Source organism: Maniola jurtina, chromosome 4 (genome assembly GCF_905333055.1).
Source record: "Maniola jurtina chromosome 4, ilManJurt1.1, whole genome shotgun sequence".
NCBI classification, from domain to species: Eukaryota; Metazoa; Arthropoda; class Insecta; order Lepidoptera; family Nymphalidae; genus Maniola; species Maniola jurtina.
The window spans coordinates 7905804-7920923 of record NC_060032.1 but is presented as its reverse complement, the minus strand read 5'-3'; the positions used below and the strand labels follow the sequence as shown (position 1 = coordinate 7920923).

The 15120-nt window shown below is 35.0% G+C and overlaps 1 protein-coding gene across 3 annotated transcripts in view; it reads left to right on the top strand.

Moving 5' to 3' along the window:
- Positions 1-15120, top strand: part of LOC123864436 (multiple C2 and transmembrane domain-containing protein-like) — a 47190-nt gene that overhangs the window by 20052 nt on the left and 12018 nt on the right. For 2 of the 3 annotated variants that reach the window (XM_045904855.1, XM_045904856.1), the window contains exons 2-4: positions 8506-8638; positions 13089-13222; positions 14841-14984. In XM_045904855.1, coding sequence (XP_045760811.1) covers positions 8506-8638; positions 13089-13222; positions 14841-14984 — 411 coding nt within the window. Of the gene's footprint in view, positions 1-8505; positions 8639-12014; positions 12225-13088; positions 13223-14840; positions 14985-15120 lie in introns of those variants that run through there. The other variant, XM_045904857.1, reaches the window with a different exon arrangement.

The window sequence follows — 15120 nt, the reverse complement described above, 5'->3', positions numbered from 1 at the left end:
AAACAAAACGAGGAAGTTAATGTCGTAAAATCAGCGACCTTACAAAAGACTGCGTTGTCGGATGGTGATGAAATTGAATCGAGCGGAAAAATTGACTTTGATACAGTGTCGCAAGTCGAAAATAAAGATGTTGTGGAAAAGAGTTCTATTGACTTTGAAATCAATGATGCAACGTGTTTGGAAGTTGACACTGTTGCCCGTGAACTTTCTGAACAGTCTGAGCGGGTCGAGTGAGTAAATCTGAGATAGTAGAAAAAAACCGGCTAAGTGCGAGTCAGATTCGCGCACCGAGAGTTCCGTACTCGGGTATTTTTTCGAGATTTTTTGGCATGATAAATCAAAAACTGTTATGCATAAAAATAATTAAAAATCTGTTTTAGAATGTATAGATAAAGGCCTTTCATATATGATACTCCACTTGGTGTACCTAGTTATCTTACTTTGAAAATTGAAAATACTAATAATACAAATAATTTATTATTTGTTCATGAACACCTTTTAATTTTTTTTTCTTTGATGTAACCACAAATTCACGGTTTTAAGATTTTTGCCGTTACTTGTGCTACCTGTCAAATTTCATGATTCTATGTCAACGGGAACTACCCTATAGGTTTTCTTGACAGACGGACAGGCAACAAAGTGATCCTATAAGGGTTCCTTTTTTCCTTTTGAGATACGGAACCCTAAAAATATACATTGAATAGTTAAATTGATATAAGTATATACCTACTTACTTTTTATTGATAGGCACGTAGGTCCCTATAAGATAAACTCCGTTATCTTTTTTGTTTTTCTTAAATAAATTATTTACGTAAGATGAATATTCTGTTGCGTAAGTAAAATTCTATAAATCAACCTCGTGCTTTTTGTATTAAAACTTTACCGAATTTTCTTGTTGAAGTGTTTTTTTCTATTTTGAGATTTTTTTCTTGTTGATTTACTTATTTACTAATTTATTTAATTGACTTATGTTAGGTAAGATATGGATCATATTCCTCTGGGTTACTCATACTTATTGCAGTACAGGTATTAGTTATGGTTATGATGTTTTAAAAAGTTTTGCTAATGGGTACATGACATTATATAAAATTGTATATCTTCTTACCAAACCATTATTACTAAAGAACATCTTTACTTATTAAAAAAGGTAAGCGATTAAGGCGATTATGCGCTGACGTCCATGGATTTAATTATAATGGGTTGACATAATATCTTAACATTAACTTTGCACTTAATAGAAATCTGCGTGCAAAAAATTCAAAAAATGAAGAAAATAAACAAGTAAAATTTTCAAAATTTAAAAAACCCCCGACACATTTTAATTAGAATTTGGCTGGACACTAATTTGTATTGGTCGGATAGTAATAACCGGTCTAATAAGAAAACTAGAAAAGAGCTTATAACCACGATATCGTCCCTGTGGACTACACATTTTTCAAACCGCTACTTTATCCCCTTAGGGGTTGAATTTTCCAAAATCCTTTCTTAGCGGATGTCTACGTCACAGTAGCTATTTGCACGCCTTAGTTCGATCCAGCCAGTACTTTAACAGGGCTCTCTCCGTCACTCGTTTCCACTCGTTTCATACAATCGTAGTTCCAATTTCATTTGAATATTAAGCAACCAAAGTCCATGAAATGCAAACATATTCTAGAAACTAATATCTGTGTCTGTGGTGTTTTAGATTTTTCTAAAAATATGTAGTTTTAAAATTACAGGGGCTCAAAGATTTCTATGAAAATTTTTAAGACCGCGTAACTTTGAAACCGAATATTTTAACAGAAATCTGGAAAACCACAGACATAGATATTAGTTTCTAGAATATGTCTGAAAAATTCCATGGACTTTGGTTGCTTAGTATTCAAATGAAATTGGAACTACGATTGTATGAAACGCGTGACGGAGAGAGCCCTCTTAAGCTGTGCGTTGGTAGATCAGTCACTCAGTCAATCAGTCAGTTTTTCAATCTACATATATAGAAGACTAGATGATGGCCGTGACTTGGTTCGCGTGATTTAGGTTATTTAAAAATCCCAAGGAAACTTCGATTTTCCGGGATAAAATGTAGTTTATATATTATTATATCAATTCGTATTCGGGATGCAAGCTATTTCTCTACCAAAAGATGATGCTCGCGAATTTGTTCTCGTCGAATTAGGTTTGTAAAAATCCAATGAGAACTCCTTATCGGGGACAAAAATTGGTCTATGTCCATCTGCATCCTCGGGATGAAAGCTATCTCTGTGTCAAATTTCGTTAAAAATCGAGTATAAGCGAACGTACTTTCACAGTAGGTACCTATTACCCGTTACCTACGTCTCTGGATAGCAGGTAAGACATAGGCATTATAAAATCCTTGCAAGGACATCAAACAAAGGAAGTTTTCTTGTTTAGGTACTCACTGCTAAACGTAATCTCATTCTTTTGTTTATGCAATGTGCATAAAAATGCGCGGACAATTACTAACATTTACCTATTATAGATAGATCATTTATTTATGTATTATGTTGTGCTCACCTATTAGAATAATTTATCAGTCGTCTAGTAGGGACGTTGAATGCAAAATATCCGATTTGTTTGATCTCTTGGTTCTCTTGGTTTTATTGATATAGGTACTAGCGTACATGCCCGCGACTTTGTCCGCATGGACCACACAAACAGACCCTTATTTCCTCTTTAGGGGTTGAATTTATAAAAATCCTTTCTTAGCGGATGTCTACGTCATAATAGCTATGATTTAAGATTATATCTTCTGGGGAAATCTTATTTTAACGTAGTTTCTATTACTAATATGTCGATTTGTGCTGCAGTAATATAGTGATTCGTAGCTATAAGTACCTGAGTAACTTAAGAAAAATACTATAGCGTCTATGGGACAGCCTCTATTGCAAACATTAATCGAATAGGTCGAATCGATTCGAGTCCGTATAAAATAAATTAAATATCTGTTCTTATACGTGCGCTGCGGCGTCTGCCGAAACAAAAACAGATTAGGTAAGTAGGTAGATATCAATCTAAAAAAATCCGCCTGCGGTGCGATCAGCCCTCATAAAACAGCGTAATTGGAAAATGATAAAAAACCCCACAAAACCTGTAATTTTTTGTCTAGTTTTATTTATCAGACTCTACTTACAATATTAGATGGATGACGTCCACGATTAATAATTCGTCCACGTGATCCTAGATATTTTTAAATCCAAAGGGAACTCTTTGATTTGTATTTTGTTGGAGTAAAAGTTGCGTAGGTTAGGTATGACTTGTTACCAAATTTTTAAAATCGGTTCGGAAGCTGAGTTATTTCTTAGTATATTTACTTAGAATGTAGTTTTGCGAATGAATAAGACGGTTAGAAGAATATTTTGTAGGTGTCTATTTCTCATTTTAGTCATAAAAATATTTACTAGGTAGATAGTCCGTAGATTCTTTTTTTGAGAAAAGAGCGTGTTGGCTTGAGCAAAAGTTGCGCTCTGTGCTTTAACTAAATCGTTCAGCTAAACCATTTTATAAATCTAAATGTATTATCTTTGAAGGTCTGTCGCTATAACGAAGACACGAACATTTGGCTATTATTTTCCACCAATTTTCCGGTAGGTACTGATAAACTAGTACCTACCTGCTTAGTAAAATATTAATATACCTACTTACTTATTAGACTCTTAAAGCATAAACAGAGATTGTTCAATTGAATTATTTATTTTCTTAACATGCATTGCGTATTACCTACTCCTTGATAGCCAATAGGTAAATAAGTATATTTCTTTAGCACATCTAATAGTTACATGAGTCGTAAATGAATGCATGTACTTAAATCTAAATACCTACCTACCAGAGGTAAGTATTTAATAAAATATACTAGATGATGCCCGCGACTTCATGCGCGTGGATTAAGGTTTTTTCAAAATCCCGCGGAAACTGATTTTCTGGGATAAAAAGTTGCCTTTGTCAATTTCTAGGACGCAAGCTACTTATGAACAATTTCTTTTCGTATAAATCGGTGAAATGGATGGACTTTTAATACTGGGAAGTGGGGACTCTTTGATTTTCTGGGATAAAAAGTAGCCTATGTCCGTCCCCGGGGTGTAAGCTAACTATGTACTAAATTACATCAAAATTGGTTAAACCGTTAGGCCGTGAAAAGCTAGCAGACAGACAGACAGACACACTTTCACATTTATAATATTTGTATGGATTAGGTACATACTCTTATCTGTGAAGAGCCAAAAATAGTTTGTAAGCTGTGAACAAAACAAGAGATATTTTTTTGGTTTTTCTTTCACGGTTTGGTGCGATGGCTAGCTAGTTAGAAATAAAATATTTCATACATCCAAATTATGTTGTTCATAATAATTATGTACGGAACCCTAAAAGAGCGTGGCCGAGTCGCACTTGCCCGGTTTTTGTAGAAGAAACATCATGAAATTATCTATGAAGTAGCAAAACAAATGACGTGTTTATATTTTTATATATTTACCTCCTACTACCTACAAAGAAACCAGAAAAATTTAAAGCTGTTAAAATTCGATTTCTATTAGGTAGATAGATACGCTCCTAATCAGCAAGAAGTTGATTCAAACCTGTTTTTGCCCTTGACTAGTTTAGAGGCCAGATTCTTAGTTGAAGATTAAAAAAACTTGCTATTCTTTGTGCTACAGTAAAGTTGATTTAAGTAGCTATCTACTATAACCAGTCGAGAAAACCTTTTATACCTATCTGTTACTAGACAAAAGAATAATTCCAGTATGAGATAATCACCTGTCACGTAACAATCGTTAAAAGTATCTATGGAAAATTACTTTCTAAGCAACCATTGAAATACTTAATATAATAATAGGTCATTGAATTATGTTGTGATAGGTACCGGAACGCTAAGTCACTTGGCGGTACGGCGTTGCCCATAGGGTCGCAACTAGGCACAGCCAAAGCCTCCCACCAGACCGACCAGAGACAATTTAGAAATTATAAATTCCCAAATTGCCCTTGCCGGGAATCGAACCCTGGTCCTCATATTTATAAAAAGACAGCTAGTTTAATCTGACACAGCGCTCACCATTACGACAGGGATATAATATATATTATAATTATTCTGATATATTCGATTCAATTATTTGTTTATTTATTCGGACAACAAGAACCATCTAGTGTTAGAAACAATAAAAACTTAATAACTATGCTAGTACTTAAACACTAATATCCTCCTCCCTACCTACAAATCGCATTCAATTATTATTTAATTATTATTTACAACGTATGATTATTATAAATTATCTTACGATAATAGTTTTTTAGGGTTCTGTAGGTACCTCAAAAGGAAGAACAGAACTCTTATAGAATCACTTTGGTGTCTATCTGTGTCTGTCTGTCTGTCCGTCAAGAAAATCTATAGGGTACTTCCCATTAACCTAGAATCATGAAAAGCAAGTAGGTAGGTCTTATAGCTTGTATAAAGAGAGCTGTAAAGAATAAAGATTACTCCATTGACTGCTACATGATTGAAAAGCTAGATACATAATTCTTACTTATGAATATTAAATAACATAAAATATCTGTGCATTATGTGAGTTACAGCTTAAACAAGCTTGACTTTCAAATATAACGGTTAATATCATACGTACATCTCGTAACGTAACTCCCTACCTACAAAGAAAAATACCGTTGTTCTAACTGTTAAAACTGGACAAATATTATTATTATCGATACTAAATAATAATCAATCATAAAAAATTCAAATGTATCTCACCTAAGGCTGATGCACACTGCATTTGATTAATTACTATTGGTTTAATTATACATAATATTATAATAATTAATGTCAAATAGGAAAGATATTGCACATAAAATTATCTCACACATCTGGGAATATTTGGGAATTATATTACTTATATAGTGTCAATTTATTACTTATTAAAGTCAAATAAATATTGAGCTTTATAAATTTTTGATTGTGTAATTTTAGATGACATGACGTTCGTGATACAGAATTTATGATGAAACAAGATAAAGTTGAAAACTAAAACCGACTGCGATCGTCTTAATAAACGCTGAAATATTATAATAAAATTGTTTTTCTGTCGCTTGGTATATTTTAATGTTGTAGTACATTTATATTTATGAACTCAGAATTTTCACCTCTTTCATTTGACACCCCACTTGATACAATAGCAAAAAAAAAAATTTGAGACCCCTACTTTTATTTTCATGTAATATCCGTTTGGTCATTTTTCGTATAAAATGTAGCGTATGTCACCCGGACCTTTACGACGAAGCGATTGAAACCTCATTCATCAAAATCGACCCAGTAGTTGAGGCGCTACGGTGGAACACACAGAATCTCAATACAAACATACACACACACATAGTACATACATACATACATAGACTGCTAAAATCATAACCCTTTCTTTTGGCTTTGCCGCAGTTGGGTAAAAAACTTATTTTGAATTACTTACTATTTTTTTTTGTTTTTTTTTTAAAATTCGTCAATCGCTAAACTGTTACATATAATGACAGTTCACATTGAATATACCTTTGATAAATTGCATGCCCTTAAACGTGGAAAGCGATGACCGGAGAGGAAGGCCACTTTTGAGACACAGCATGCAGTATCCGTAAATCGCTTAGAGGTCATGGCACCCGACTGTCTGTGCATGATAATGTAATGTTAAGTGTTGAACCTTGAATATGACTTTAGACTTTAAAGAAAATCTTTGAGAAATTGCTTCCGAAGTTTAGTTCCTACCTACTTATAAGTGTATGCTATCACCATTCTTCTTCACTATCAACATCATCAACCCAGCGCCAGGCCACTACTAAGAATTAGCCTCCTCTTAGAATGGGAACGGTTTAGGTCTCAGTCCACTACGCTGGTCAAATACGGATTGGCAGACTTCATATACCAACCTTCCTTTGAGAACGATGGGCAACTCTCGGGCAGGCAGGTTTCCTTACGAATGTTTTCCTTCACCGTTAAAGCAAGGGTAAACGCAAATCCCGAAAATTAGAGGTGCTGCGTGCCCGGAATCGAAGCCTGGAATTCTCGAATAGGAGGTCAACAGCTAGGCACCAGTAAGTTAACTGTCATCATTATACCTACAACTATTGTAAAGGTAGGTGTCATAGATTTAGGTAAGTAGGTATATACTCGTAATCTCTCGTACACGCCTATAAAAGAAAACGAATAAGATTTTTGTACCATATGCTTATGGATAATATAATATTATCTGGAATATAATATGTAGTTTGAGTTTACAATACTTCGTGGAAAACCAAATATCAAAGACTAGCCGATGCCCGCGACTTCGCCCGCGTGAATTTAGGTTTTTTGAAATCCCGTGGGAACTCTTTGATTTTCCCAGATAAAAAGTAGCCTATGTGCTAATCCAGGGTGTAATCTATCTCCATTCTAAATTTCAGCCCAATCCGTCCAGTAATTTTTGCGTGAAGGAGTAACAAACATACACACACACACACACACACACACATACAAACTTTCTCCTTTATAATATTAGTGTGATTACCTACCTATCCAACCAGTTTGGTAGCTTAGATCACACGTCAATAGTTGTGTATTACATTATACTAGCTGATCCACCCGCCTTGGCATGCATCTATTTATTTACTTGTATATATATATCTATTAGTATATAGTACCTACCTACATAGATTCTATTTTGGGAAATGATTATTATCTATAAGCACATTATGGTAAAAATATTGTAAATCTAAATTAAATAGTTTTTTTAAAATTTGATCGGTGGAAAAATATTATTCTATCGACACAAAATAAAAAAAAACAATTCTGGGTAATTTGTCAATATTTTGTCGGTCTGTCTGTCTTTGCATTCTTGACGCTGAAATCACTGAATGGATTTAAATGCAACTTAGCGTCTTACCTATCTGTTTATACGAGTAACTAATACATTTAGTATGTAGTTTAATCTATTCGATAATAATCTTTGTCTTCGAAGTTCGAATTAATAGAATAAAACTAGTTTGCTGAATATTTTAAAAGTTGACTCCAAAAATCGCACAATTTTTTATGATTTTTGCGTTAAGAGGGGTCTCTCCGTCACTGAAAGATCCACCTTCCTTACGGTTTATGTAGGGGAAAGCAGGTAGGATTCGTACAGAGCGAGCATTACATACTTAGTTGGAGTTCCGTCATGTATGGCCCACAATGTATTGTCATGAAGTAAAATTCATGTGTTGAGTTTCATAAGAAGTCCGATTCTATGTTGGCTTAATGGGCCTCGCTGATGCCCGCGATTTCGTTCGCGTGGATATAGATTTTTTTTAAATCCTTTAATTTCACGAGATAAATAGTAGCCTATGTGCTAATCCAGGGTATAGTCTATCTCCATTCTAAATTTCAGCCAAATCTGTCCAGTGTTTACGCGTGAAAGAGTAACAGATATACCCACACACACACACATAATATACACATACATAGATACACACAAACTGTCGCCTTCAGTGTGATTGTATTAACCGTACGTGTATTTTCAACAGGTCTATTCCGATTCCGGACGGCCTGGTAATGGACCCGATGTCGCCCACGGCGCTTGCAGTCCCCGGTGAACTTATGGACCGCATTGGCAATGGGCTGAATATACTTAGGGACCACGGCAAGAAAGTTCAAAAGGTTAACTAATTTTTTATTTAAATTATTCATAAGCTTTTTGACAATATCACTTAAAAATACATTAAAATATTTTCCTAAATAAGTAGTACCTCATAGTAAGCTTTTAGGGCGTCAACTACCTAGCTAACCTACTAACTGATACAATAAGTAATAATATATAAAAATGTTTGAAACAAAGCCTCAAGCTTTTAATATTTACATTTTGCTCGCAACTCCTTCCACGTGTATTTAGGATGTTAAAAATCCCATGGTACTCGTAATTCTTTTTTTTTGCTTTAAATCTGGCTTTACTCTGATTAGCCAATGTCAAGTTTGTAGTTATTTTCAAGTTTTTGAATCTATTAATACAAGTATGGACTCCGTCTGCGCCGGTGCCCGCCGACATACGCGCGGCGCCCCTTTAGAGAAAGAAACACCAACTAACACAAAAACCATCAACTCTTAACAAAAAAAACACTCCAAACAAGCACAGCACGCGCGCAAGCAAACGCCATCACAGACGAAGTCCCCTCGTCATTCTTTGATTTCCCGGAACAAAAAATATGTCCGTTTCCGCTCCGTTTCCGGAATGCAAGATAAGAGATAGCTTGCATTTTTTGTAAAAATAAATATGTACCTAAAAGGTATTTCCCAAAGAATATTATTATAATCATTTTTTTTAATTATCAAATACTATATCTTGAATTAGTATATAAATGTAAGTATAGGTTCGGGTTTGTACTGATTCTGTTTTTTTACTCCAAAATTGCCGCCACGATTCTACATAGACCAAACTCTATCTCTTCAAGTTTTTGCCCATAATCTATTTTGACCTAATTATTTAGTAGGTAGGTACCTAGTTTTCCACTTGGGAAAACGAAGGGATGGTTTATAATAAACCCCAACATATCCGCTACAATCAAATCAAAATTACCAATTAACATCTTATTAAAATCAGATAAGTAGGTAAAGTACCTTTAACATCCTGTATGACGTCAACGTCAAGTAAAACAAAAATCAAGAATTTTTCTTGAAACCACAACAATAAAACACGAGTTTTATTAATGCGGATGTGCGGGCCGTCCCCACCCCGGTTGCCATCTCAGCCTGTCGCGCACTATACTTATTCGCTACAATCAAATGAAAAATTACCAATTAACATCTTATTAAAATCAGATCAAGTAGGTTGTACTTTAATATCCTGCATGACGTCAAATAAAATACAACTCACGCAAAAAATATAGTAAAACCACACGAATTTTATTAACCTGTTATTATAGAGTCGCTTGACTCCCCTTTCAGATTCTTTGTAGTTCATAGCACTCAAAGAGTTAACGCAGATTTTAATAATTACTAGCTGATGCCCGTGACTTCGTTTGCGTGGATATATTTTTTTAAATCCCGTGGGAATTCGTTGATTTTCCAGGATAAAAAGTGGCCTATGTGTTAATCCAAGGTTTAAACTACCACCATTTCCGAATTTCAGTCAAATCCGTCCAGTAGTTTTTACGTGAAAGAGTAACAAACTTACACACACATACGCACACATAGGCACACACACACACATACATACACACATACAAACTTTTGGCTTTATAATATTAGTGTGACAGTGTGATTTATAGGTACGAATGTATGTAAATAAAAAGTGACACATTCGTATGTGTGTGACACATACCTAATGGCGCGGGGTTTTTGCATTTTTTTACATAACACCCACGAGCGTCCTTCAAAAATGGCTGTTCGTTTTCAGGGTTGCCTACTTTTATATACCTACTTAAAAGAAGAAACTGACTAGTTGATATATTATCAACTGCATACGTACATATAACTCAAACCGCTGAGTCTATAAACTTAAGATTTTTCATATAGGAAAGGATTTTTAGAAATTTCAAAAGATCAGTTAGTCTCATAATATTGTAAGACATGCATAATACTCATAATACTAAATAGTGCACCAATGTAGAACTTTCAGCATTCTCTGTTTATTAAGTCGATCTCTAATAAGAATTTGTAACAGGAAGTTAAGTCAAATCAAAGTCAGTTTTTAGCACTTAGTATACAAGGTCCTTTTCATATATTAATTATGCATACCTTTTTATTGGAAAATTACAGTGTGATAAGGCAGCATACTTAACTAGTCATTAGTTAAAAAAAATCAGTCAGTAAAATATTACAGAAATAGGTACTTTATTATCGAATAATCGATGCGGTATCGCGTTTTGACGTCTTGCTGTTTTAGATTTCTACATTGACGTTCAACCGCAGCTCAGCACCGAGCTTCCGAAAAATATCTAAATCAAAAGCTAACTTCCGAAAAATAACTAAAGCTGATGCTAAAAGCATCGTGTCTGCTATGGCCCTAATTAAATGACATTGTGTTGACTGGAGCAGGAAGGGAACGAAATGCGTGGTTGGCCTTGAATGACGGTGGCATCATGACGGTGCCACCCCGTCATGAGCTGTGATGACCGCGTGTACAACGCGTAGCAGACACGCGGTGTGGTTTGTAGGTGATTCGAATGTTGTTGCCTCGTAGAGTTCACACTTCACACTGGCCATCAATGAACACGAGATCGTTTGCTAAATCTAATCTAAGTAGCAAGACTTCTTGTTGTTGTTCAGCGTGTTGCTTCTAAATTAAAAAAAAAGAACAAAATTCAACCAGACTTGTTAGTACAAAGTCATAATCCGGAACTTACAAAAGCAACGGACGAAATGAATAATGAATAAATATATAATCAATCCTAACTATGATAAATCTGTCCATAAATTACTTAGCAAAATTTAAAAAATTAATGATGTCGCTAAGTACCTACTTAACCTATCGACAGCTTACGAATAGATTGATTAATTTATTAATTTCGGCTATTCGAGAAAAGAAGAAAACAAAAGAAGATTTCGTATCGCTGAATATTTCTGAAGTCATGTTTAAAGCATTTCAACGTCTTATGATAACTTTGAAACATTAATAAACTATTTATTAAGTATTCACCTAAGCATTCTATATGCGATCGACCGGTCTACCTTCGAGGTTTTCGATGATAAAAATGAACTGAGCTGGTTGTTTAGCATACACTCTATTACAGCGTTTTAGTGTATAGGTAGAGTTGTTTTGCTTAAAGCACTGTGTGTCTAACTCATTGTCTTTTAAGGTCCGATATTATTAGCGATTTATTGCTAATTACACAACCGGTACAGAAACAAGCCACAAAAAGACGTATTTATTGATAAATCAGTGAAGTGTTACTTAAATAAACCGTCTTTCCTCAGTTCTGTTTAAGTCATCGATCATGCTGTATCATTAGGAAGTATAATATATACTTATTAAAGTACTTACAAAGGCTTGTGCTTCTAATTCGGGCAATACTTGAGCAAAAATAAAAAAAAATAAAAAAAAAAAAATTAATATATTCATTAAGATTTTAAGGAAATAGATACAGCTTATTTTAACCGCCGTGAACGAATCTCATTAGGTTGTTTACACGCGTTAGCGAAGGAAGTGGAGTAAAGTGGTTTATGTACCTAGTGTGTTTTAGTTCTAGTAAAAATGTGTGATTCTAGTTTTGGAACAGATTTACATGAGGATTTTGCAGCTATTCTCGCTGTGAGTACCAAGTACCTACACTTCTGTACATTCTACTTAGATAAACACAGTACGGTTCCCTAAAAGGGGTAGTTATGCTACCAGGTCCTCGCTGTTCTCTCTGCGAGAGACGCCTTTCGTATTCATTTTGTAATATTATCAATTTTAAAAGATTGTGGCTGGACTTCGTCTGTGTTGGTGTTAGCTGGCGGGCGTGCTCTGCCTTTTTGGTGTTTTTTTTGTTAAAACTGGAAAGCGCTCTAAGGGGGTGCCGGCCGTGCGTATGTCGGCGAGCACCGGCACAGACGGGGTCCATACTTGAATAGTTTAATTAACTTGTTACAAATTACTACAAACTTGACATTGGCTAATCTTTGCAAATCCAGATGAGAGAGAAAAAAAAATTGTAACTAGACACCTAATTTGTATACTACATAAGCAAATAAATGATTTAATTTGATTGATTTAATTTGACGGCCTTCCTGGCCAGTCGTGAGCGCTGTAGTCTTACAAGAGATCCCATCTTATAAGAGATATCTTATAAGAGAGGAGATCCCAGGATTCCTAGGCAGGAGGAATTTGGGAATTTATAATTTATAAATTATATCTGGTCTGGTCTAGTAGGAGGCTTCTCTCGTGGCTATTTACCAGTTACCACCCTGCCGGCAAAACCATGCCGTGTAGAGACCGATGCTGATGTATGGGTTTAATAAAATCTGCCATACCCCTTCCAAAATCTGTTCACTAATAACACAGAAATAAAAAAAATGTATGCACCATCACGTAACTTCATTGTCTGCCTACCGCAAACCTGCACATCAAGTCAGTACTCTTTTGCTTCCTCTAATGCTAACTTTTATATCAGTATGTTATCTTTTGTTACAGTATCTCCTAAAAAACAGAAAGTTTGAAGTTTCCAAGAAATCATGGACGTCAATAGTGAACATTGTTTTGATCGAAGCCAAAGACTTGCCAGACTTACCTGCGAATGGATCTAGCGGACTGTACTGCAAATTCAAGTAAGCATTACAAACCTCAGTTTCAGAGTAAACAAGCCTCCTAGTCCTTGGTTGAAGGCTGTATTTTCAATCCTATATCTACCTATTTATATATTTATAGCTCTTATTCTTAATTCATAACTTCATAGGTTTAGTGGATAGGTATGTATGGATATGAACAGAGGCTGCTCAAAAGAATAGCTCCTAAGAACTACAACATAATCAGTGAATTTGTCTTATAGTGCGTCAGATACTTCGAGGCAGCGACAACCTGTGGTTGACTCTAGCGGATACGAAATGCTCATATGCATTTAATTTTTTTATATTTAGATATGAGTCGAGTCTTCTTGCAGTTATTGAACTAGCTACCTCTATAATGTAAAAAAATCTCGCTTGATTGCATCTTTTGGTCTGTGCGGTTTACACAGCGTTAGGAAGTGACAAGTGTTGGAGTTGGAGTCTAGCATACCCAATACTCTCCTGTCAAAGTATTTATTTATTTATACACTAGCACTTGGCAGCAATCAGACATGCTGGCAAGACGTGATGATGCAGCTTAAGATGGAGTGCGCTTACCTAGAAGATTCACTCACTCTACACTTGTCAGTTGGCTCACTGACTCGTTGCGATTGAAACTTGTGATTGCACATTGCCATCATCAATAATAACTCACGTAACGTTATCGTAGGCAAAAAAATAGGCACGGTTTGTTTTCATACTAGTTAACGAAAATGCCGCATCTAGCTATTTCAAGTCTGTCCGTAACATTTTCAACCCTCATCTGTACTACGAGTACTTGCCACTTCTGTGTAAACAGCGCTTATACAAGATCACTGGCTCTTTTTTGTGCTATATACCTAATGTTAAATGTTATGTATAGATTGTGATATTATGTGATGCATCACGCAAACAATATAATCATATTAATTAGTTTCTGTCAAAGCTTATTATGAGAACGTAGCTGTACATCTTTATAATTATAAAATAATTTACTGCATCTGATCAGTCGATACTCGATAGTCATTGTCAAAAACAGATTGCGAATTGTTCACGGACAGCTTTAGATAAAATAATCACTTAATATCATCATCAGGTGGCCGCCCTGCTCGTTTGCTCGCTATGACTCGCGCTCCGAACACATGAGTAACAAGGTGTTCCGAAGGTTCCCTACCTTCCTTGAGAAAATACGTATAATTATATTTTGCTGCTTAAATTATCGCCAACAGTACTGCAATTAATGTTAATCGTAAAAAAATGTGTCCAACATTTCTTGTGGGGTAATTGACTATCTCAGACGTGTGTAGTTAAAAGTTGAAAGTGATACAAAATCAATATTATTTTCTAGCTTCTCGAATAATGCAAAATATTATACATGATTGATTTTAGAAGCGCAGGTTTTGTTTATTCTGAGCATACCAAACAATTAATTTTTGAAAATTAGTTTTAGAGCTGGTCGAACTGAAAATCACCTCCTTTTTGGAAGTCGGTTAAAAATAAATACGCGTTTAACTTCCAAGGTACGGACTACGGAACACTCGGTGCGCGAATCCGACTTGTCTGGTTTTTTTAAATATTGCGTATAATTATATATTAAGTGTGTAGTAAATTATTTTTTGTGAAGTTTTATTTCTTGTTTTAGGTTGGGTGGGGAATCCCACAAATCAAAACAGGTCCACAAAACAAAACCAATATGGCGCGAGAGGTTCAATTTATACCTTTACGATGATAACGCTCTAGAGGTCAACGTGTGGCACAAAACTAAGCAAAAAAACTTTATGGGAAGGTAAGTGACGATGCTTAAGTAAATATTGCACTTACTATGTTTACATTGTTTGTATTTCAATATATTTTATGTGTGTCTATCCGTCTGTATGTTTTTCTGTTTGTCTGTCTGTTACCTTTTCACGGCCCATACGTTT